Here is a 26,032-nt window from a genome sequence, read left to right as displayed (position 1 = left end):
TCCCCGCATCGGCCAGTGAGTACACAAAGCCGCGGGTGAGGGGAAGCTTCGCAGGCGTGCATGGAGCAGTGAGATCACTGGCGTTATAAATATCCCGGTGCCAGCGCGGAGCTCCGGTGGCCTCTCTCTCCCCCTCTCCCCTTCTCTTCCCAGAGGCTATGTCCACCCGGTGCAGCGAGGCGAGCAGCGCCAGAGGCACGCAGCCGCAGAGGGGCCACAGAGCCCAGAATCAGCCCTGCAAGATGCACTTAGGACCCCCGCGGCTGGAAGAATGAGCTTGTCCTTCCTCCTCCTCCTCTTCTTCAGCCAACTGATCCTCAACGCCTGGGCTCACGGGGAGAAGCGTCTCGTACCCAAAGGGCAACTCGGACCCGCTGCCACTGATAGGAACCCTAGAGGCTCTAGCAGCAGACAGAGCAGCAGTAGCGCTATGTCTTCCTCTTCTGCCTCCTCCTCCCCCGCAGCTTCTCTGGGCAGCCAAGGAAGTGGCTTGGAGCAGAGCAGTTTCCAGTGGAGCCCCTCGGGGCGCCGGACCGGCAGCCTCTACTGCAGAGTAGGCATCGGTTTCCATCTGCAGATCTACCCGGATGGCAAAGTCAACGGCTCCCACGAAGCCAATATGTTAAGTAAGTTACTCGCTCTCCTACAAAACCCGCCCTAGGCGGGCAGCGGAAGATCAGGAGGGACAGCAGGTATTCCCCCGGGCCACAGGCGCACCTTCCTGAGCCCAGGCCACTGGGACCACCTGATACTCAGAAACAGCTGGGCGGGTTGGGTGGAGATGCATCTGTATGGCGTTCGCACACGCACCCCTCTCCTGGTCATGAGGAATTGCGATTTCTGAGGTGTATGTTACCTAGAGGCTGGTGCCCAGACGGGTACCTTGTTTCCAGTTTGCCCTAGCCTCAAAGACGAGTCTCCAGCCATGACGAGAGAGAACAAAAAATCTCATTTCTTCTCGTTCAATTTGTTTACCTTCTGCTTATGAACTAGCCTGGCATTTTTCATTAGGCATCAAAGTGCAGCCCTTCTCCCTATCTGTAACTGAAGTTATTTTTTAAAAAGAAGAATCAAATCCCAAATACTTGCCTCTTCCAACCGCTACCATAAACCTCAAATTAATATTGTATATGTATATGCATATATGAATATATGTGTATGTATACAATGTATACACATAGGTATATAGAAATACAAGATCGACATAAATAGATAGATAGATAGATAGATAGATAGATAGATAGACAGATAGATAGACAGACAGATAGATAACTAGGGAACACCAGACAGACATTCCTGCTTGGAAGAAGATTGTGCTCTGGAAAACTGGACAGGTTTAGAGAGGGAGACGTGATGAACATTGAAATTACTAACTCCAGAGTTGGATTTAACTACGTTTAGTATCTTGAGACCATGACTACACCGTATTAGGAGAGTAGCCAGCCTTTGGTTCCCAAGAACAGTTAGGGGAAAGTTCTTTATTTTAGAAGAAACGCAGAGGTTAAATTTGGTAGGGGTGCAAATTTTGTAGGACTTTTGATAAACAAAGTTTTAAATTTTCCTTCTGAGTTTTTTTCTTTTAGCATGCGCTCTTTTTTCCTTTCTCATCTCCTCTTCCCTTCCACCCCATCTATGTTTCCAGACCATCGCAGCCACTCCTCTGGTTTCTCTTCACTGCCTCTAGGCAGCTGGGGGCAGAGGCGATTTGGGGCTGTGTGTAGGAGTGGAGAGATCTCTGTGGGGCTTTTGTTCAGTAGGGCCAGATCGCTCTTCCAGCGCGGGTTGGTCCACCAGGCAGAGCCCCAGCCAGGGCCTGTTAGGTACCCAGGGAGAGCGGAAATGTAGCCAGGAGACAGCAGCGCGCACAGTCACCTGTCTTTCAGTGTCAGCCTGGTTGCTCCTAGATGTTCCTAACTTGCTCAATCTCAGACCAACGACTCCACGGGCCACTGGGCTCCTTCTTACTACACAGGCTCCAGAGGAGCGTGGACGCCACCAGAGGGCTGAACATTTGGCAGCCAGCAGTCTCCAGAGCGGGGTAGGAGGCGCGCAAGTGGGTAAGGCGGTAGGCTGGCTAGCCTCCTCCCGTGGGTTAAGGGGGCCTAATGTGGAAGACCTGATGGTTCATGCTGAGAGAAAAGCAGGTCTATGCCCGCCCCCCTGCGCCTGTCTAGTCTATCTGGTCTCTCTGATTCAGCAGCCTGCTGCGCACGTGGTGAGGGGGCCTGGAGCGCCCAGCTGACGAGAGGACCCTCCGCGCACGCACCACCTAGTCCCAGGGCCCCCCTCACACTCCCGAGAGGAACCTATTTTCATATTTTAGAGTTTATTTCGTTCATCGAATAACTGCTCATTTGAGGGATAAAGGGCAAGATCTGTTGGGGTGAAGGGGAATTTTCTGAGATTTGAGGAATAACCAGGAACATCTATTTATTTCTACTTGTCTTTCTCACTTTGTCTCAACCATCTCTTGACTCCATTAACCATTACAGCTTATTCCCACTTCCGGCAACCTTTCCTTCTCTCTTACAAGAAAACTTTCTCTCTTCTGTTCTTCTTGTGATTTATCCAGGAATCAGCACCAACAGAGGATAACTTCTGTGAGCTCAAGGGAGGACCCCAAACTACCATGCAGCAAGCAGCAGGTTGGAGCCCAGGGAGCTCAGATAATGCTTCTGGGGAGGCTTTAGGTGTGCTAGAGATCTCGGAAAGCAAGGCTCATTCCCAGGATATTAACCATCTTCTCTAAGAAGACATGACATGAGACAAAGATAGTTTTACAGCTTAGGCCTTGCTAGAGGGGATGTTGTAGAAAAGCAAAGGGGGGAAAACAAGAGCAGATCAAAAAGAATGCACCCAGATAAACAAGACATTGACCACTACCCAGTATGTAAAATGTACATTTTCTTTTAAAATCCATGTTGAAAGATATCTACAAGAGAACAGGGATGTGTCCTAAAACAGTGCCAACAAAAAACTTAATTTAAACTTTTTTCTAATTTATTCCTGTTTACAATAACCTTTCAGAGTTTAGTTTCTGTGTCTTTCACATGACTTGCTTTCATTCATGCCATAAATCATGTACCCAATATAAGATACCTATCTCATTAAGCACGATATTTTGGTTACTTTTGTGTTTATTTCCCATAGAGTTTTTTTTTTTTCCTAGAAGAAAGCATAACAAATATTCAAATCATAGTGATTTTCTGCTTTGTGATAGTTGAAGTGTCTAATACTACTTCATAAAATTTTTACTATCATTGATCAATGCAGAATTTGCATGTAATTTGGGAATTTAACATGGATCTCTGCCATTATCTAGCTGTAAAAGAGAAACAGAAGCTAGCTAATTACAATCGGTCATTTACCTCTTTGAAGGCAGCATTTGATGTTTCCTCACATTCATGTAAACTAAGGTGTTGGCCATGGCCTTTCTTAGAGTATGTGACGAAATGTGTTTAAATCTCCTAAGAGAGGCTGAGAGGGCTGGATCAAGGGCCATAGAGGACACCTCAGTTTGTTCTCATCCTCTAATTCTACTGTCTGTGAGTCAGCGATGACAGAAAACACATTCTTTTTGTTACAAAACTGATACTTCAGAAAAGTCAAAGCTTTGCCATGAAACTGCATTCTAACAAGTTATTTTAAACCTAATAATATTCTGCAGTATTTGTCTCATAGAACAGATAATCATATGTGTTTCACAACTGTTACTTGACAGTAAGCTTTTTTTTTTTTTTTTTGCAAATTGCAAATGTTTTCTGGTTTCACCATGAGAAGTACACCATGGCCATGGACTTTTAAATATAACTTGTTTAGTTTACATGGACCAATTAATATATTCTTAGCCTCTCTTATACTATAGTTATCCCAAGTTTTGAAGACAGAAAATGAAATTAAGCTCATTGTATATTAATCCTTATTATGAGGAAATACTGTGGAAAAATGAAGAAATATGAACAAGAAAAGATAGATGACCCAACTATTGCATGGAATAAAGGGTTTGCATTAATTTATATGCCTTCAAGTTTAATTTCAATACAGTGCTTCTGTTGACTTACCTTGGGCCACTGAAGAATAGGCAATTAAGTAGTTGTCAGTTTAGGGAAGAAAAGTTTAAGGCTTTGGCTATACAGACTCAAAGCATTTACATAAAATATGAAAATTCCAAGCACATATTTTGGCTAATAGAATCATCAATGTTACTACTTTAAAAAAAAATCTAAATTCACTACCAATTTTGGGGTCATGTGGAGTCATTAGACAGTCCCCAAGCCTAGATAAATCAGAATCTATATCTACTATGCAGAAAAATCAAGTGGAAAATTTCAGTTGCTAATTTAATCAGTGAAGACTGCTAAACTGAATATTTCAAGATTCAGATTTGATAACTTGGCACAGCATATCTGTTACTTTGTGGATGCAAGTAGAGAAACTTCAGTTTTAAAATATTTTTCTCTGGGGATTTTCAGATGGGTTGTTGAAAGCTTCTGAATACATTGAATATCTGTGCTTTTCTATATTTTATTCATTAACAAAAGAGAGAAAAAGGAAAATTTGTATAATTGTATCAACCACTATCAATAAAGCCCTATTATGTTAAGAAATCTGCAGGGGACTAAGTCAAAAATCTAGAAATTTCTTTTATGGAAGTAAACTTACATCATAATGCATAAGTGGAATTGACTGTGTGCATAAGCTGAGAGACACCAAGACATTCTTGCCTTCTTCAGCTTAGGTGTCAATGCTGAAATTCCACAAAGAGAGAATAATTCCTTCTGTTAAGCATTCTCCTCTTCCTTTGACCCTCTTAAATGGGAATGCCTTAAGAAAAATAACACACTGTCAGTAGCACTTTAATGTGAATTTATTTACACTGAGCCACCCCTCCACCACATGCGTTCTCGAGCAGGAGAAGGCCACAGCAGCGGGAGAGTACTAAGACACCTGTCCATACTTGTGTATGCATAGGGTGTCCTGACGAGAGAAAAGAGAGGTAGTGAGAGGATAAAAGAAGGCAGTCAAATTTAGCAAACAGTCATTGACTATATACTATCCATGAGACAAGCTTGGCCTTCCACAATTTTCCTTAGAAATACTGCCTTGGCATCCATAAGGAGAATCGTAAGTTTCCATCAAATTTAATATATGTGAGTCCCGATGATAAAGGTCAGAAAATTGCTGAAATAAAAAAAAAAAAATCAGTGTCAGAGAAATGCTTTCTGAAACTCATATGTTTGTGATTTAAGGCACATGAGTTTAAAAAATTACGTAGAATTCCTGAATGAGTTACTGACATTTGTCATAGTAAAATCAATAGGCCTGTGATATTTTGGGGAGGAGGGCAGGAAACTGAACTCTGAGACTCGTTGAATCTGCTCCAGAAAATAAGGCATTGTGAAATCACTGCTGACATTACTTTGGAAATTATGATCATAACAGTGTTCTTAATATTAGGTCATAATTATAGTAAGATTTAGAAGATCAATACCAAAGTCACCCACGTGAAAAATAATTCATTCATCTAATCTCATCTCTTATATCTCTTTCATTCTTTATAATATTAAATAGAATGATACATGTAAAGTGTATTTTTAAGCTTTCAGTTAAAGATAATTTTCTTAAAGTTGTAAAATCCTTTAATTCTCAGGCATTATGTCATTTTTATCCTGGAACTTTTAAGAAGAAACCCTGCAATATGTAACACAATAATAACACTTTCACATATATTATTTCATCTTCTCCATATTTAAAATACATTGCCTGCAAATTGTATATAATATTTACACACAGAGTGTACACTGTACTGAAATACAAGTTAAATGCATCTAAATGGATATTTGTTTAAAAAGAGAATAAGCTAATTATCAGAAACTATTTATTTAAGCAAAGCAGTAGTATTTCTATTAAAACAATATTTATAAAGCCTTTTTATCTCAACATCTTAAAAGTTAGCATACAAACACATACACTTATGAGACTTTTATCTTTTATTCTACCATGTATTTTTCATTAATATACAATATATCTGCATGTTCAAAACCAGATAATTTTCCAAAGAATGGAATTAAAAGCCTCTAACAATTTAGCACCATGAGTAAATTGGAGTAAATATATAACCATATCTCTCCTCTATCAACTCCGTGTTGTCCCTTTTGTATCTATCATTCCACACATATACAATTTCTTACTTTCTTTCTTTCCCATTTTTGAATGTACATGTTTACATAAATATTCACAATCACATCCCCATCTCCCAAATATCTAAAATCATTAATGCTATTCTCAATATAATTCCATAATTCTGATAGAAATTTAACTTGGTATCACTGTTATAGTCATGCTTTAGTAATAATATTATTATAACATATTACATCTGTGTAGAGTATTTAACTTCACAAAGCATTTGGTGTGTTTTGTTAATATTTGATAAAATGATACTTCTTCTAAATGTTTAGAAGCACACTCAAATAATGTTTATAATAAACTCTATTATAAATATCGTTTAAAAAACATTTTGAAGGAAAGGATTTATACGACACTAGTGATTTTCTTTTTCTTTTTCTTTTTTTTCAGTTTCCTTCTAACAGCAAAAGTAGCTTCCAATAGTTTTTGATTTTTGTTTTTCAATTTAAAGAAACACCTATTAATGAACTGGTACCTGCAGTTTCCCTAAGGTGTATTTTATTTACTTTGGGTTAAAAACATTTATTTTTTAAAAAGTTGTTCAGTTATCCCCCTTTTCACATAAACTTTCTAATCAAGTTTTTTAAGAAACCAAGTTGAATAAATAAACAGCAATGCTTGCTAGAATTATAGATGTTAGCTCACATTGCACAATATAAATGCTCAATTTTATAAATTATTTCTTGTTTTTGGTAAGCAGATAATTTTATATGTGCCTCCAAGACTGCAGGGAGAATTTGCTATTTCAAGAAAATCTGATGAATTTCTCTATTTGGCAGAGTCCTATTGAGATATCCTAATTAGTATATATGCTCAGAATATTATAGATGGAAATACTGAGATGTGCTTTTTTCCTTCCCCTCTCTTCCTTATTTCCTTCTTTTCTTCCTTCCTTCTTTTCCTTTTTAAAAGTAGAGATGCAGTGTCACTATTTTGACCAGGATGGTCTTGAACTCCTGGTATCAGGCGATCCTTCAGCCTCAGCCTCCCAAAGTGCTGGAATTACAGGCGTGAGGTACTGCACCTGACTTCCCTTTTTCCTTTCTAAGACAGGTCCCTTTTTAGCTCTGTTGAGCTAAAAATCTCTTTTTAAAAATTTTGAAATAGACAACTAATAAAAAAGCATTGTGCTCTTTTCATGTTCATATAAAATACATAATTTATGTTAAATAAGCAGGCTTTCTAATTAAGTGCAGACTATGTGTTTTATCTTATTAAACTACTCTATGAACTTTGGGGTGTAATTCTCTTGATCCAGTGGATGTGAACTTTGAAATTACTGTAGGAGACAGAGGAACATTGACTTCATAATGCTAACTATGAAATACAAAATATAAACAATAATGTAATAAATTATCTCATTAATTTTTTTCTAGGAAATGATTCAAAAGGCAAGATGTCTCAAAGCATAATCCATTAAACATTTCATTGAACCAATAATTTTAAGTTATTTATAATGCTTTCAGTATCTTACATGTAGTCTTTAAATGCAGTCACTAAAAGACTGAGTGTGGTATATGTGTATTTGTAACTACCATTATAACCATGATAATTAGAGTAGAGGAATTTATTTAATGTAAATAAGTATTATTTTCCAGACTTTCAAATAGTTATACTAGTCTTGAGCACAGATTTGTGCTTTAATATTCAAAGTAGTGTATTACCTTTGATGAAGAAATAACGGAGAATTATTTTGCAAAACATTTTTAAAATGTCTTTTTAATTTCTTTAAAACCTGAAAAAACTTTATGCTCATTGTTTACTAAAAGCGACTTATTTGTCCAAATAATTACTGATGAAGTGGAATCAAATTTTTGAGTCTTGAAATTATTTTAAATGAACACTTGAATCCTAGCCTTCTTTGTTTTTAACATAGTAAATGCCATGAAAAATAAGGATGTTAAATACTAAGTTCTCTTTTTAAATCACAATAATAAAGAATGGAAAGAATCTATGTAGAAATTTAATTCTTCACAATGATATAAAGAAGAGCCTGTGTTTTATTTTGGGATTTCTGTCATCCTAGGTGTTTTGGAAATATTTGCTGTGTCTCAGGGGATTGTAGGAATACGAGGAGTTTTCAGCAACAAATTTTTAGCGATGTCAAAAAAAGGAAAACTCCATGCAAGTGTAAGTAGAACCACTTTATATTTGTTAAAGGTGCTATAAAGATTTTACATTTGTAAAACAGAATAATTTTCCAAGTTGGTAGGTAAGACAATTTGCCCAAAGAACTTAATTATTTAAAAAGCATATTTACATTTAACCAAGAGAATTTTGTGTGCTTCTAGAAGTAATAATTTAAATATTTAATTTACTTAAAAAGATATTATAGAGTCTACAAAAAGTTTAAGCCTAAGTGTATTTGAAAATAGCGTTCTCAAAGGGGTAGCCATCCACTTATTTCTTAGAAGTGGCCCACATAAGAAGAAACGTGGCAATAATATATTTCACCACATTTTAAACTTACAAGTTTATAGTGATTGCGTTTGTGCTAAGTAGATGAGGTTCTTACTTAATTTTACAAGCTACTCATAATACCAAAAATCGGGTCTCAGTAATGTAAAATATTTTCATATTAACAAGTATAGAGGGAAGAAACCAATAATTAGAAGACTGTGACTTTCATAGACAAATTTTATTTAATTAATTTGAAGAATTTTTATCTTGTATTTTTGTCACATCAAAAATAATGACTTCTTAATACTATGAAAATTAATTTTGCATTCTCAAAAATTTATTCAGACCAGTTTTATATATTGTGATCAGTTCACAAACTATTTATTTGCTTTGTTATGAAAGTTTCCATTACCTGGGAAGTATTAAAACATTTTAAAGATAATAAAATATGTTCAGCTTAGTTTTCCCACTCACAGATTCTATTTATTTGTGTTAGTATATACACATGGCACTTAAAGGTACTTTATGCTTTTTCTCTGGCATACTTATTTTCTTCACATTAAAACATTTTGAAAGCAATTATTCTTTAAAGTTAGTCATTTAATCCTGATTCTTTATAGTCTTTATTAAATAAATTATTAGAATATCACTTTTTCAATTTTCAAAGTTATAGAAAGTTTCAACTGATAGCAATCAATTGAAACTTACTATATATAATTTTATGTTATAGATCTTTAAAAACTTCAACGAAAACACCACTTGGTTTAATGTGTAAGACTTTTATAATTTTACTTTTCTTAACATCTAAAGTGATTTGTTAATATCTTTTGGAAGAGACAGAATTTGAGCAATTTCTGTAGTTACTTGGGGATTCGATGAGATAATACATGCAATGTGCTAAGAATACTATTTGGTGTGTTATAAGTGCTTAATAAGTATTGCCTATTATTATAGGGTAACAATCTAAATATAATCTAAATATAATAAATTGCTAAAATATCAGTTTAGCAACATAAACGGAAATCCTTTGTTAAACTCTTAAATCGCCTATTGCAAGAACTATTAAACAATTTACCATTTCATTTTTTGAGCTGGTTACTATGCTCTAGCAAGCTGTAATATAGTATTCATGGAAATATATTTTAAAAATTTTTTCATTTATTTAAGGGACAACATTCTGCATCACTGTGAAAAAAGTAGGGTATTACATTTTTAATTTTATTTTTTATTTCAATAGGATTTTGAGGAGCAGGTGGTATTTGGTTACATGAAAAAGTTCTTTAGTGGTGATTTCTGAGATTTAGGTGCACCCATCACCCCAGTAGTGTACACTGTACCCAATGTGTATTCTTTTATCTCCAACCCCCTCCCCTTTCCCCCTGAGTCGCCAAAGTCCAATAGTCCAATGTATCATTCTCAGGGCATTTAATTTTATTTTAAAATATTATTTAAAATTCACATACAGATGAGTTCTCACGAGAGCTGGATAAAAGCAAAAAAAAAAAAAATCCACATACAGAATAGAAAACAATGATTAAACACATCTGAACGGAATAACTTTTTCTCAGTTTACTTTAAGTTTATAAAAGATTAAAACACCTTCAAAATCTAACCTCATAATAATACACAGTGCATGCAAAGAAACTTTCTCTTACTGGTTTGTTTTGAGTGAAAATCTTAACTTTTAATATATTCTGATTTATGCCATAGTACTTGCAAAAAATAGACTCAACTTGGAACAGCTTAAGGATAATTGCCACAGAAAGTAACATATTACAAATGGAAGCCAATTAGAAAGGTCAAACTGAGAGGTTAAGATACATGATTCCTCTGTCAAATGCAAGTAACAAATTTCTGGAAATTTGACCCAAATGTCTGAGGATGGCTGGTTGAAATAATGCAGATAATGCAAAAACAGCATCTGTTATTCTTTCTCATCTTGGCAGGCTAAAGTTATTTCATAGAATAATGACTTTTAAACAGTACAAAGCAAGTCTTGCTCTTGTCACTCTCTGAAGCTCTTTGATATAAAAGTCATTCTGATGACTTTGAGCTAAATTGTAGATAAAAATATTAAGCCCTATGATTATGTGGATTCTTTTTAAACCAATTATCTAAGCCCACTTTCTCTTATCTGAGCTTTTATTAGCACTTTTCCTTTAGGTGAAAACCTAATTAAATTATAAAGTGATTTATTTTTTAAAGACGTTGAATTTAGAAATAGTATTAATGCTAGCAATTACCAGTTTTATGCCCACTTGGTTTCTTTCCTGTTTTCACATTCTAGTTAAACATGTTGGGAAATTGTTCTTGTAACTCTAAATATGACTATTTGATTTAGTTAATAGTTTTGATTTTTACAGCTTTACATCATCCCCAAAAAGGTTAAAAACTCATAGACTTTTAGGATTAAACTTGTAATTTGTGAGTTGCTTTAATTTAAAAATTTTTCAGAGGCATTTAAAGAGTACTTTTAGGGTTCTATCTACAAAGCAAATGTAAACTAAAAATATAAAATATTAATAGAATTCTGGGAAAAGTAATCCCCCATTGTACTGAGAAATATTCATTGATACTTGTAGATATTCAACTCAGTTATTGTAATAATAATTAGAGTACTAAAAATTAGCTACTAGGCAGAGATAATGTACTTCCATAGTTCTTTAAAAGCTCTTTTGCTCACATTATCTCATTAGATAATGAGGTGATAAAGAGTCTCATAGATGTTAAATTATTTTCCCAAGGTTACACAGTTAACAAGTGATTGAACCAGAACTATATCCTCCTAGAATTTTCTCTTTCTCTTTAAATGCTATAGTGCTTGGTAAATAAAAGTTAGCTTCAAAGAAGATACTAAGTTTTGTTTGGAACCAATTACATTGTTTTCACCTCCTAGTGTATAGAAATTAATATGTGCATGAAAATATCTTTGTATTACATATAAAAACGAATACTGTGGCACATCATTAGAATATTTATAGCACTCTATTTAATAGGCAAATAAACAGGCAATTTGAGATTTATAGTTAAAGTTGCAAATTTCCTCATTCTAGGTACATTTTTTCTCTTTGATTCATATCTCTTTTTTGAACTGGCATTTCCCCCATCTCCTGTGTCTCCGGTACTTCACTTTAGAATCTAGAGAAGAGGGGATGTGTCGCCACAGAATTTTACAAATGTTGGTTATTCATTGTCAATGACAGTTGCATAAGGAACCCCTGCCTCCCAAGATAAACTTTCGAAACAGAAAAGAGACTTGTTTTGCTCACAGAAATCTTCATTTAGTAAATATTTTACTGTTCATAGACACAAATATGACACACTGAAAGGGTAGCCCAGAGCAGATTCAGGCAGCACTGATGCTGATTCCATTTTTGTGCTAAATTTGTTAATCCCATCAGATAAGTTTTATTTGAGCTTCAGTGATCTAAATGTGTGGGGCTCCCTGGACTCATTCAAGCCCCTGGAGCCCGGCACATTTAGATGTAACAAACCTGTACATTGTGCACATGTACTCTAGAACTTAAAGTATAATAAAAAAATTAAAAAAATTTAAAAAAAGTATGTGTGGCTCCCTGGACTCATTCAAGCCCCTGATCTACAGGCAGCTCTCCTTCAAACTTTTATTGGCATACTCTAAATAGGCAGTGCAACTAAATTCCTATCATGCAGGTTTTTCAACATTCTTCACAAGGATGAGGATGTATGGTCTTCTCTTCGTCTAAATGTATCAAAAATCATCAAGAGCAGGAGGAGATAATTGCTTTCCAAAGATCCATGAGGGCTACTCCAAGCCACAGCTGTGGCCTGTACCCTCTTTCTCAACACATTCCCATGCTAAGGTACCTTCTGAGACTGAGCACTCTTTCTGCCTTAACCGTCTGTCTGTCCCTGCTCCCTCCTCAGGTTGGCATCCTTACTGAAAGTCCCACAGAGAGCCTTTCTGGACTTATCTGAGGTGGGTCCAGACTAGGAGTCAAAGGCCTTGAGTGTGATGGTAGAGACACAGTTAGATTGCCCCAGGCTGAATCCTACTCTACCACTTCCTAACCATGTCATTTTACTTCACCTTTCTACTCCTTGGTTTATCAACTACAAAAGAAGGAAAATTGGAGTCACAATCTATTGGGATAGTTAAGTGTTTTAAACAAGATAATGCGTATAAAACAGTTAGAGTACTGCCTGAAAAGTGTTCCACACTTAATGTTTAAACAGATTTTCCTGAATTTGCTCTCAGGCAGCTGTTTGACAATCCTTAATCTCTTTCTTTCTGATTTTGGGGTCAGGCAGCTGTGACCCTTAAATTATTCAGACCAGTCCCAACTCCTATTTATCACTGATCTTTTCTTCCTCACATCCAAACTTTGTGTGCTTATAGGTGTCCCTTATCTACTAGGTTTTCCTTTCTCCCAGAAACCTAATTTCAAAGCAAAATTTCCAAGCTCAACCTCTTAAAAAGGCATGGATTTCCTATGGTCATAATCTTGTGATTTTTTTTGTAGCTCTGTTGTCCATCTTTATTTTTCCCTAAAAACATAAATCTTGGAAAAGGTGATTATCATGTATTCTTCAGTATACTTCAGCATACTTCATAAAGTATGCAGAAAGCTCATTGCTTATTGGGGAAAAACATGTTAGCTTATTTTAAAGATCCAGAGAGAAGTATGTGGTGGAATTATTTTTGTTTCTCAGGGTTTTAAGGGATCATGTTTGAAAGGAAAGCTAATTGTAGAGTTTACGAAACAGGCATGGAATGTGTGCTTGATCAGTCCTAAGCAAGGACTAGAACATCCTCCTTTCCTGGTTTCAGAGTGTGCCAGCTGGCTTGCCTGGGATGAGACTCCAGACTGGACTTCCTGCACTGCAGGCAGAGTGAAGAGGAGTCGGCAGCCCCTAAAGCTGAGCATATTTACTGAAAGGGGAAATGGAGGCTTGAGTAATACTTATCCTCATTAAAAAATAACTTACCAAGCACTCCACTCTGCCAGTCAAGACCATGCATGAGCTTGATCAAGGCGTTTGAAAAGAAATTTTTTCTTTTTTTGCCCTCTAAGGACTTTCAATATACAGTAAAATTGAATGTCTAGCTACTGAGGCACAAAAATGGGTTCAAACTCTGCCTTTGCAGTAAATGCCAGTTTCCTCTCAATTTTGCACTGTGGAAGTCATTAGAAGACCTGTTTTACGGAGGAAATCTGGGTGTGATGAATTGCCTTGTAGATTCAGAAATTCATTTTAGCAGAAAGTGAGAGATAGTAGTATATTTCTTTGATGATTTGAAGAGTGACACTTGTCATTCATCAATATTTTAACAGGAAGCAACTTCAGAGCAAGTAAGACTGCATAAGAAAAGCCTAGGAAATAGCTTTGGTTTGTATAGTGTTATGGGGAGACCCTTAGTCTAGGAATCAGAAGACGCAATTTAAATCACAGGTCTATTCTGGCACTTGATAAATGCAGGGTGATAGATGGATCATATTCTTTACTTCGCTGGCTGAAAAAATCAGATAATACTATCCTAATAGCAGCCATGGAATTACTGTGAGTTAAATTATATATGTAACCACCTGACACACAGTAGTCTCCAATAGTCCAGCTTTGTGGAGTTATTAAGGTCCTCAGAAAGAAAGTCATGCTATTCCATGTTTTGCCTGGTGTGGTCCTTACTTCATAGGTGTCAAAATCACATAGGATGCTGGTTAATGATACATCAAGCCCAGGGTCTCAGCTCAGACTTACAAAAACACAGCCTCTGGAAATAGGGCTTGGGGAGCTGTATTTGAGCCTGCTCTCTCAGTAATTTTAAGGGAAATTATATAAGTGAAGAAAAGAGATCCTATAGTTGATGTTCTTTACTACATTATCTCAGCTTGGGTAATATTAAAACCAACTTGCATATTTTGTTTGTTGCTCAGTATGATGAACTGAGATATAGAAGGAATGAATGTTCGGTACCAAGCAGGAGATATGGCTGTGCCTGGCAGATAGCATGGCAGGGCTACAACTGGCCATTACACAGCTTGTAAAGTAAAGAGTAAGAAGTAGCCCTCTGGGTGCGTGCTTCCCTGTACCAGGGCACAAGTATAATACATGAGCTGAGTTTAGGGCACCTGTCCCAGGCAGCTCCATTGGTGGAGGGAAGGGATGAGAATTAAGCAGCTCTAAAAGGAGGTAGGGGAACTAGAAGTGATGAACGTGGCAAGGAAACTTAGTTTGTAGCAAAATTTGGTCTATAGTTGTTTTTATTAGTCTATGATAACCTTTTTGTTATTTAATAATATTAGTGTATAACAGCATTTTAATTATTTAGATTTGGCTTTTTTTCCCCTTAACTTTATAAGGTTTTTCAGGAGAAAGAGGCAAATCAAAGAAAACAAGCTGAAATAAATAATTAAAATTGATTAAATACACACAAATTCCAAGGTTTATACTGGTGTCGGTTCAAATTCACTCCTATTTCCATATCTCATATACTACATATTTACTTCTATAGTTGCACACGAGAATTGGTAATTGCACAGCTTTAATTTATACTATACAAGGTACTCAATCATCATAGATCGTGATATTTACTAAGAAACAAAACTACAAGAAGAGATTTTAGAGAGCCTTTTTAAAAACAATATCATTTGGGAAATAATTTATTTGGTTTAATTGACCTGTTTAATTTCGGTTTGGCAGAATTAGTCATTTCTGGAATATTGTAGTTAATTGGAGTTGTGCTTTCTTTGAATTCAATTTGACCTTTTAAAAAATATCTGTTCTTTAAAACGGATCCTTCACTGTGAGAAGGGATGAGTAGAGCCACGACAGTTTACTTCTAGTGAAAATGTTCTTTTTTTTTTTTTTTGGAGATGGAGTTTTGCTCTTATTGCCCAGGTTGGAGCGCAATGGTAGGATACCAGCTCACTGCAACCTCCGCCTCCCAGGTTCAAGCGATTTTCCTGCCTCAGCCTCCCCAGTAGCTGGGACTACAGGTGCCCACCACCCCACCTGGTTGACTTTGTATGTTTAGCACAGACAGGGTTTTACCATGTTGGTCAGGCTAGTCTCGAACTCCTGACCTCAAATGATCAGCCCGCCTCAGCCTCCCAAAGTGTTGGGATTACAGGTGTGAGCCACCATGCCCAGCAAAAAGTTCTTAATTCTCTTAATAGCAGAGTGTTTCCTCTCCTTGTAATAATTTAGATATTCAAGAAAAAATAGTTCAATTTGTTTAAAGCTTTTTTTTTTTTTTGTCAATTAGGAGTATATACTAAACTACAAAAAATGATGATTTTAAACATTTCATTTTAATTTTGCGATTATGGTTTATGGAATGTAACCTGTTTTTATTCTTGCCAGATCAAGGAGAAATTAAAGAGATTTTAATGTAATTTAAGTCAACAAAAACATGGGCAGGACTATGTCAATATTGTTTTCCACTGTTAAAGTGGTTCCTAGCACAGTGCCTAGCGTGTGATATTGTGGAATAAATTAATGAAAAATGAATATGAAACATTTTTTTTTTTTTTTTTTTTTTGAGGCGGAGTCTCGCTCTGTCGTCCGAGCTGGAGTGCAGTGGCCGGATCTCAGCTCACTGCAAGCTCCGCCTCCCGGATTTACACCATTCTCCTGCCTCAGCCTCCCGAGTAGCTGGGATTATAGGCGCCCGCCACCTCGCCCGGCTAGTTTTTTGTATTTTTTAGTAGAGACGGGGTTTCACCGTGTTAGCCAGGATGGTCTCGATCTCCTGACCTCGTGATCCGCCCGTCTCGGCCTCCCAAAGCGCTGGGATTACAGGCTTGAGCCACCGCGCCCGGCCTGAAACATTTTTTAAACAAATATTTAAACAATTGCTTTCACTGTAGTGGCTGATAGTGGTAAGGCAATTAAATGAAGGAGTCTTGATTTCAGCAACTTATCTGAAATTTGATTCACCCCTCTACATCATACTCTTAACTATAGAAAAAGTCTGTTTGTTAGTTTCAGGGTTTTTTTCTAGAAAAATAATAGAGTTCTATTATTTTAAAAGTGTATATTTTATTAGAGAACTTCTTATAATTTTAAAAAAAGATTTAAAAAATAAAAATCAGCCTGGAAAATTTATTGTCCAAAATTTTCTAATGGTAAATGTATGTATTTTAGTACCTCTAGCCAAGACCTATGACTCTTTGCTATAAAGATGGTCTATGCACAACACTATGTACAGAGATGTACTGCTTAGGGTCACCATCTTGTCTGAGCCAGACCGGGAAGACTAACAGGAACAGTTGATCCTTCAAGATGAATAAATTCACTGAAATGTTTGCTTCAAATGAGTCTGTGTTCCATCACAGCTGGAAGAATTTTGCAGACAAAACATTAAATTAAAAGTCAATTAAGAAAGTCAAAACAGTCTAACTGCGTTTACTCCTGTATTAATGTAGAATGTAGGATTTGAACAGCTGAGGGGCTGTGTGGAGTGTGTGGGTCCTTAGGACTCTGCACATTTTTACCCTGTGTAAGTTAGGTGACCTCCGAAAAATCTGAAGTCCGAATAGCCATCTCCTTAAAGGGGCTCCTCTTAAGAAAGAACTTTAGAATATGCATCTGGAGGAAAAGAGGAGGAAAACAGAAAGATTTTAGATGAAACAATTATAGCGGGTGGGGCAGGTGGGTTTCACTCATATGAAAGACCCTAAAATGGAAATGAGATTTCTGTTTTTTAAATAAAGAAATGCTGTGGTGTGTGTCTGCACATGCACCTGTGCATGCGTATGTGTGCCTGTCATCTACATCAATTAAAAATGGACGTGTTCTTTCTTTATTTTCTTGGGCACTGTTGGGGGAAAATATTAAATAATGAGGTATATGTTAACAACCTAACTCTGTCAATATTGAGTAAAACAATCACCGCTATTTTTGTGAAACAGAGGTAGAAGTCAGGTCAAGGCATAATGTATTACACATTTTCAAAACTGTCATTCAACTGCATTTTAAGAAAAAAAAAAACCTGAGACAAGGTACATATACCAGATACTCTTTTTAATGAAATGTTTCACACCTTTCTAAACTTCTTATTATCCGTTTATAGAGCCAGAAACATTCTAGATGTCTATAGCTTTTATTTTGAAATAAAATATTGGGATTATCTAATTAAATGGGAAAGCCATTTTAAGAGCTAAGCAGCTGTAGATAAATCTACAATGAATTTGTAAGCAAGTCTGTCTAATAAAAAAATAGGAATAGTCAATGTGTGATCTTTGAAAGTGGTGTCAGCATTGCAGTCCTGGCCTAAATGTAGGCTGGCAAGGTGTATCATAAGACAGGGTGAGAGGGATGCCATACATAGGTGGTGATTCTTTAAAATACCTGCTTTCGGCTGGGTGTGGTGGCTCACACCTGTAATCCCAGGACTTTGGGAGGTGGGCAGATTACCTGGAGTCAGGAGTTCAAGACCAGTCTGGCCAATATGGTGAAACCCCCACCTCTACTAAAAATACAAAAATTAGCTGGGCATGGTGGCACACACCAGTAATCCCAGCTGCTCGGGAGGCTGAGGCAGGAGAATTGCATGAGCCTGGGAGATGGAGGTTGCAGTGAGCCGAGTTCATGCCACTGCACTCCTGCCTGGCCAATAGAGCAAGAACCTGTCTCAAAGAACAACAATAACAACAAAAAACAAAACAAAACAAAAAACACCTGCCTTCAGTCTGCTTGAGATCATATCCAAAGATTTGCCAGTAAACTTGTGAAATATCTATATATATGGCTTCATAACCCCCAAATAGAACTTTGTTGATTGAACTACACTGAAATATAAGTAACTCCAGTAAACTGTCGTACATAAAGTTAATGTGCTCTTGTAAATGCTCTGATATTGGTTGGCTTCTAATACTGTCAGTATCTTGCAGTACTCACAAATTCCATGTGGATTTCAACAGTGGATCTATGTAGATTGCCTTGCAATATTCAGATTTTTAGATTTCAGTGTTATGATCAGTATTCCAAAGAAAAGTTTGGCATTATTAGAAAAAACAAGGAAAAAAGGCCATTTTATTCTCATATGAAACTTCTTGATTTGATATAGAAGTATGTAGCTTTTAGTGTTTTTATACATAGTAGACAAAATATTTGGTATTCTCAAGCACAGGAATTCTGTGTAAATAGTACTCCTTGAAATTATGAAACCTGGTAGTCTGAACTAGTACAGGAATTCTTAATTCTTTGGGCGTTATGGACACTTTCAAGTTTGATGAAAGTTACAGAATCCTCCTTTGGATTCTCATAAAAGCCCTGTTGTTGTAAGTGTTATGGATAAGGAGGCTAAGGCTAAGAGCTTAATTGGCATCACTGGCTTTTGATTGTATGTCTGATTCCAAGTTCACACTCTTCCCCCATTCTCCCACATATTCCTACAAATTTCACAACATGACAAACTAAGTCCTTTCAGAGCTGGTGCTGACCTACATTGTCAGGTTCATCTCCTTATTTCCCAGGTGCATCCTAGGTAGAGGTCACGCTGAACTACTCACAGGTATTTGAAAGTGTCATGTTGACCTTTAAACACCCTGTTCCCTCTCCCTGAAAATCCTTTCTTATTTTGTCTGCCTCTCTAATGCTAGTTAGAGTACATGCCTAGTTATACTTGAAGACTCAGCTCAAATGTCACCTTTTATAGGAAGACTTTTCTGCCTTCTTCTTGGCCACCTCAACCCTCTTAGATGCCCTTCCTCTATGCTGTCATTGTACCCTCTGCATACCACTGTCATAATTCCATTTATCAAGCTGCACCATGACGGATGTCTACTTGTCTGTTTTTCCACTATTCTGTAAGTATTTCAAGGGCAGATATTCTGTGTGTGTGTAAGATCTGGCCAAAGCATAGTAATTCCAGTGACTTTTTTCTTCTTGGAGTCAAATATACTTCCCTGTAATGCCTGAGTAAAGAGACATTTTTTTTTTTCCTAAAGAACTCTAACACCTGCAATATTAATGGGGGCCATATGCTATTTCTCTCTCAGCAGCCTCAATCACACTGATAACATTGAAAAAATGCATGCTTGTTTCGAAGGAATAATTTTGACCCCATTTCTATGAACAGGAATTTATATTTTACCAGGGAATTGTTTCTTAGTAATATAGTTCTATTTATTTTCTTGGTGAGTTAAGAGGAAAAATAGTATGTTAAAAGATTTGTAACTATACATTTCAAAGTATTTAAACAATAGTAACAAGGTTTAAATGTACCAAGAGTTCCGGTTACTTTTATATTCATCGATACTATGTCACCAAGTAGGTAGTGAATAGAAATGTATTACAAAGATAAGTGAAGTAGAAACATAAAAAGAAAAATAGTAATTTTAAAGCAACTTTAAAATAAGCAAACATGTCTTTATAAAAAGGAATGGAGTAGGAAGAACAGAGATCAACAAAATTATTATTATTTTTTCCTACAAGAACTTATACTTTATTACATGCTGAAAAGATTGTCACAACTTACATTTCCTCTTTTTTTCTTCTCCCTAGGCCAAGTTCACAGATGACTGCAAGTTCAGGGAGCGTTTTCAAGAAAACAGCTATAATACCTATGCCTCAGCAATACATAGAACTGAAAAAACAGGGCGGGAGTGGTATGTGGCCCTGAATAAAAGAGGAAAAGCCAAACGAGGGTGCAGCCCCCGAGTTAAACCCCAGCACATCTCTACCCATTTTCTCCCAAGATTCAAGCAGTCAGAGCAGCCAGAACTTTCTTTCACGGTTACTGTTCCTGAAAAGAAAAAGCCACCTAGCCCTATCAAGCCAAAGGTTCCCCTTTCTGCACCTCGGAAAAATACCAACACAGTGAAATACAGACTCAAGTTTCGCTTTGGATAATATTCCTCTTGGCCTTGTGAGAAACCATTCTTTCCCCTCAGGAGTTTCTATAGGTGTCTTCAGAGTTCTGAAGAAAAATTTCTGGACACAACTTCAGCTATACTTACCCTGTATTGAAGTCACGTCATTTGTTTCAGTGTGACTGAAACAAAATGTTTTTTGATAGGAAGGAAACTGGAATTCTTTGTACTAATACAGGGAGCACACTGCTTCAGGTCAGCAAGACATAAAGCCTTTTGCTTTATGCTTGAGGGAGATTTAGAACTTTGTATTTTCAGAAAGTTAAATAACATGGACTATGTATTTTTCTGACTTTTACAGATCAACCTGAAAGAACATACATGATACATTTTTATTTTTGGTTTCCAAAGAATATTTTGATGCAGATAAAATATTTTGTTAACTTTTGTTTTTTTGTTTGTTTTCTTAAAAGTACCTCTGCATTGAGCATATTTTCTTACTTTTATTATTTTAATTAATATGACATAAGCAATCATTTTATGCTGTTTATGAATTATAAATGTGTTTATATCTCATTTGTAATGTGGAAATCTTTTAAATTTTTCCTATTCACTGCACTTTTTTATTGTTTTTATTTCTAGCCATACCTCAGATAATATGTTTAGTTTTACATTTTAAAATGTTTAAATTCTCTTTCACAGCACCAAAGGCTCAGCTTGGATTTGTGCGTATGTGTATGTAAATTCATGACTTTATGTGGTATCCTACACCTTTGGTGGCTGGGATATGATGGGTTATAAGCAAGGAGAAAATATAAGGACTTTTTAATAGAATTAAATGTGGGAGGTAAAGAAAAGGATTTAGAGGTAAACGTACACTAAGTTTGCAACATTGATTGAGATCTAAGTCTGTCTTCATTTCTCTTTTTATCTCCCCCTTGCCCTCATTCTTGAACAGCTGGAGGAATACATTTTATTCTGTCCGTGAAGCACACACTATGAAATTGGAATGCTTAAAAATACTTCTATGATTCTCTGCTATCCCACTGTATAGATCCACAGGGAGCAAACACTTAGAAATGACAGAGAACTGAAGGAGATGAATGGTTTAACAGTTATCCATGCCAAGTCCCGTTGTCAGAAATATTCTTATTACTCAGGCAAACACTCTTTGAACTTCCCTTCCTAAAGGTAACCATTCCAGTGAATAGATGTGCACTTTTATAAGGAAACTTCTGATGTTTATTTAAAAAACTGGCCTTTTGATAGAGGTAAATTAATCTGGGAATTCAATGTGTTGAAAGTGGCATTTAATTTCAACTTAAATACTGACTGCTGGACATAAATCACAGAAAATTTAACTTAAGAAAATTTACGAAATTTATTATCAGATAATCATTTTAATAAAGTTCTGCAAAATACAAGTGTTTACATTACATTCAGAAATGTGGCAAAAAAGATATAGCTAATGGTTAAAAGTACAACTTTTGTAGTAACAGAAGGTTCATAGAAATTTCATGGTTTGTATTTAAACATGTTTAAAGTATACTTATAAACTATTTTTTCCTTAAAGCAAACTCTGATTTATTTTGGTGCACAAATACAAAATGGAAACTTATCAAAACTGAGCTAGCTACCATATAAGCAGATTGCTTTAATTTGATGGGAAAACAGTACACACATATATATAACAAATAATATACCTAAAAACCCATCCATCAACTAAAACATTATACGTATACATTAGTATAGTGTTTTATTATAAAGCCAATTATCTGATTAAACATTCTTTCCGCTTAATGCATAGTTTTTAAATAGCATAAAATGAAATGCTACAAATAATTGAACTAATTTATACTTTAAAGTATTTCTGGGTTAAATGGAACAATGAAATTTTTTAAACAAAGATATGCCCAACTCTCATTCAAACGGCATATCACCGTGTTTACACAGTATAAAGCTAAAAATATTACTCTAGTTTATTCTAATCTATTGTTAAGTATTGTGCGCTGTATACCAAGTTCTTAGGGCACATGAAAAATTTTAGTTGCCAAACAGAAACTAGTAAACATACGTTCCTAATTAGTGAACGGAAAGATAATAATGATGGTCAACAACAGGCCACGTTAATGAATAAGTTGTATAGGCTAAATATTGCTTGTAGGCTACATTAAACTCAAATGTAATGGTTTATCTTATACTCCTGGTTTGATATGATTAGCATATGAACATGAAAGTAGGATAACTACCAAATATATATTATGCAAGTCAGGAATCATTAATTTCAAAATTTAAAGCTATGCTAAAATTAAAAAGAAAATATTAAATTACACAATTACACTTCTCTTCACCGGCCATACACAATGATTTTTTTTTTTTTTTTTTTTTGAGACAGTCTTGCTCTGTCACCAGGCTGGAGTGCAGTGGTGTGATCTCGGCTCACTGCAACCTCCGACTCCCTGGTTCAAGCGATTCTCCTGTCTCAGCCTCCCAGGTAGCTGGGATTACAGGTGCGTGCCATCACGCCAGTTCATTTTTGTATTTTTAATAGAGACGAGGTTTCACCATGTTGACCAGGATGGTCTCAATCCTGGCCTCTTGATAGTCCTGACCTCATAATCCACCTGCCTCAGCCTCCCCAAATTGCTGGGATTACAGGTACAATGATGCTTAATGAATGTTTAGTGAAGCATAAAGTTACCTACATCAATTAATTAAATGAACCTATGTACAGAAAACGTGTATAAATATAAGTCCATACTAATGCTTACAACTTTCTAAGAGGGTTCTTACTTACATAGCTTTTTATTATTTTAAGTAACCAGAACCACCAAATATCAAAATTATTGGATTATGGTTATGTTCATCTAAACACAACAATAAATTTTGTATTATTATTTAGGAGTCTATTTTGCCTATAGGTGACAAACATCTCCAGACTAACATGTCAGTTTTATCAATTATATTATGTTTACTTATTTAAGATTTCTTTATATGGAACATCTATAGAGATAAATAGAGGTTTTCAATAAGATGTAGTAACACTGTGATTTTTCTGTCACAGAGTCTCTCTTCACTTCCTTCTAAAGAGACTAATTTGAGAGTATAGGTGTATATTAATTTTCTTGATTCTTTCGGCTGAATTACACTGGTCCAGAAGTTCAAAATCATGTGACAACAATAAGAGATACTGACAGAAGTTATTTCCAAGTTTGTACATATATTTAAAAAATTACATATATAAAACTGAGACTTTTATTTGTTCTTTTAAAGCTTTTATTTCTTGTAGCTAAAAATAAAACATAAATCTGGTAGGTAAATTTCTTGTGAAATCGATCTTGAAATAGAAAATGTACTGATTTTCTTACCATTGACATTTTTTACTCTTCCAAAGAAGGGAGGGAATAAATCATGACTTATTCCATTTTCAATAACAAAATGAAACTATGGCACTAACCAAAAACTTGCATTCTGGCATCATTTTTACAGTTGCAGAGAATTGTTTCTGGGCTCATTAAAAATATATATGATTCCATTGCTGCAATGGAAAGAAAACAATAACTTCTTAAAGGAGTTCTACACCTCTTTTAAGATTTATTTCATTGCTACCTCTAAATTCTGATAATTTAAAATCCATTTTAAGGTGACAAAATTTTTAAATATTTTGGAGGAAACCTCTGGATAAATGGACAAGGCCTTTTTTTTTTTTTTTGTAGTCAATCCAAATGTACTGGCCAATTTTTGAAATAAGATTATATGATTAGGTATTAGCAGAGACAAAGAGTTACCTCCTCCATCTTACTCTGCCCTATTTGAAAGTCTCAGAGGAGAGAAGGGAACAAGATGCCAACCTAACCTGAGTGGAGTCAGGTGAGGCATCTTTACATCTAAGAATTTTTATGACATTGAATCAGTCAACTGGGCTACACATCATCAATCAGTATTTCAGCAATTTTACGCAATAAAAATAACATTAGATTATAAACCAAGAACTCTCATTTATGTTTTAGTTTATTAAATTGTTTTTGTCTTTATTCAGACAGGAATCACAAGTCACTCTCTAGCACCTGTTTTGTCCTTCACCATTTGATCTCTAACATGATTTCTAGCTTTATTACCAGTGATTGTAGGAGTCTTATGATGTTGAAAGTTCTATGAGGTCATAAAAAGGGACATGTTACCTCCTGTAATTAAACCAAATTTAAATTTATGTCCAGATGAAACTGGACAACCACATGAGGAAAAAAGCTGTCAATGAAATTATAAATATAGATCTTTTAAAAACATCTTTTCTTAGTTTAAAAAAAAAGCCACTGAGTAAGTGTGTGAGATTTGATCAAGACATTTACAAAGCTGGGATCGATTTTGGGCTTAGCATTTTATGAAGGATGTAAAAAATTTGAGTTAACCTGGAGGGAGAATGGTCAGAGTGGTATCATTGTTGATAATAAATAGCTCTACTTAATTAAACATGCAATTTTAAAAACACTTTTTTTGTGATTAAAGTTCCCCATTCACCACGAAGCCTTCTAGAAATTCTTGAAGAAATGAGAGTAATTTCTTCTTGACATCACACCTCCAAATAAGGATAGCTCAGGACACAATTTTCTGTCACCATTCCCTTACTTTCCCAAAAATTCAGGAAGTAATTTCTGAGATCCCTCCTTGCACAAGGCACTCAGCTAGTAAGACATTCTTGGACTTGCTCAGTGCTTGTTTAGTAGTTCTTTGTGGATATTTACATCAACGTACTATCATATTTTGAACTTCTGGAGAAAATATATCTGTCCTCATTGCACATTTCCCACCCTAAAATCAGGCTAATAAAATTAACTTAATAAATGCTCTTAGCAAAAAGCAAATTTGAATGATGTGTTCCTCTGGCTTAAACACTTTGTAGAGGCTATTGGATATTCTAGTTATTCACCAAACTTAGTGTATAATTATAATTATAGGTTCCTGGCATATGTTAGTTGCTCAGAAATGTTTTTAGGATGTATACAGGTGCTGAATAAGTTTTATCGGACAAAAATGATGATGACAGGTAAGATAATTTCATGTTAAATATGAAATATATCCTACAATAAGAGTAAGAACATCCGCTGCCACTCCTACTGTACTTGAAGTTCTCAAACATACATTTTTAGACCAAACTAAAAATATCAGGCACTTGCAGCTGCATTTAATTATCAATACATGTCATCATATGACACTTCAATTTCACTGGCAATCATAAAAATAGGTTACTATGCAAATCCCAATGCTTTTGCTATTTGTAGGCCAAACAAGCAGTCTGGTAGGATGCCAGTAGGTATCAGTGGGAGAATAAAGGCATCTCTTTTTGGTAATTTATTTCTAGATGTGTTTGTCCCTTTCCCTAGATAAACTCTCTCAGAGAAGACTGATATTTTTCTGTACCCTACAGAGAGATTAGTGAATGCATAATCACACAGTGACAGGTCCAGCTCCAATGTGTTTCTCATTAAATTCTCTGTCGTTCCCTCTGCGGGAAACTGGACAATTTATCAGATTTTCAAACAGGGAGGTGAATTTCTGCTGAGGAGGCAACACAATGTCTTTTACTCTCTGGAGTGCAATTATGGCTGAGCTTCCCCAACAGTACTCCATTTTATGATAGGGCTGTCATT

General features: G+C 35.7%; 1 protein-coding gene and 1 long non-coding RNA gene across 4 annotated transcripts in view; one reads left to right on the top strand and one right to left on the bottom strand.

Annotated features, from left to right (window-relative positions):
• FGF5 (fibroblast growth factor 5) lies at positions 1–25,246 on the top strand. Of its 2 annotated transcripts, XM_033214296.1 has the most exons (3): positions 1–626; positions 8,213–8,316; positions 20,077–25,246. In XM_033214296.1, the coding sequence occupies exons 1-3, from the start codon at positions 272–274 to the stop codon at positions 20,422–20,424; spliced, it is 807 nt and encodes a 268-aa protein (XP_033070187.1). In that variant the 5' UTR covers positions 1–271; the 3' UTR covers positions 20,425–25,246. The 2 variants fall into 2 exon arrangements, with proteins under 2 accessions (XP_033070187.1, XP_033070188.1); XM_033214297.1 differs by lacking the exon at positions 8,213–8,316 and having other exon boundaries at positions 20,077–20,298.
• LOC117085410 overlaps positions 3,779–26,032 on the bottom strand; it is a 67,068-nt gene continuing 44,814 nt past the window's right edge. For both annotated transcript variants that reach the window (XR_004437946.1, XR_004437945.1), the window contains one exon: positions 3,779–5,181. This is a non-coding gene — a long non-coding RNA (uncharacterized LOC117085410). The remainder of the gene's footprint in view (positions 5,182–26,032) is intronic.

Source organism: Trachypithecus francoisi, unplaced genomic scaffold, assembly GCF_009764315.1.
Source record: "Trachypithecus francoisi isolate TF-2019V2 unplaced genomic scaffold, Tfra_2.0 Lachesis_group1, whole genome shotgun sequence".
NCBI lineage: Eukaryota > Metazoa > Chordata > Mammalia > Primates > Cercopithecidae > Trachypithecus > Trachypithecus francoisi.
The sequence above is the reverse complement of the archived record's forward strand: the minus strand, read 5'-3'. Positions and strand labels throughout refer to the sequence as shown.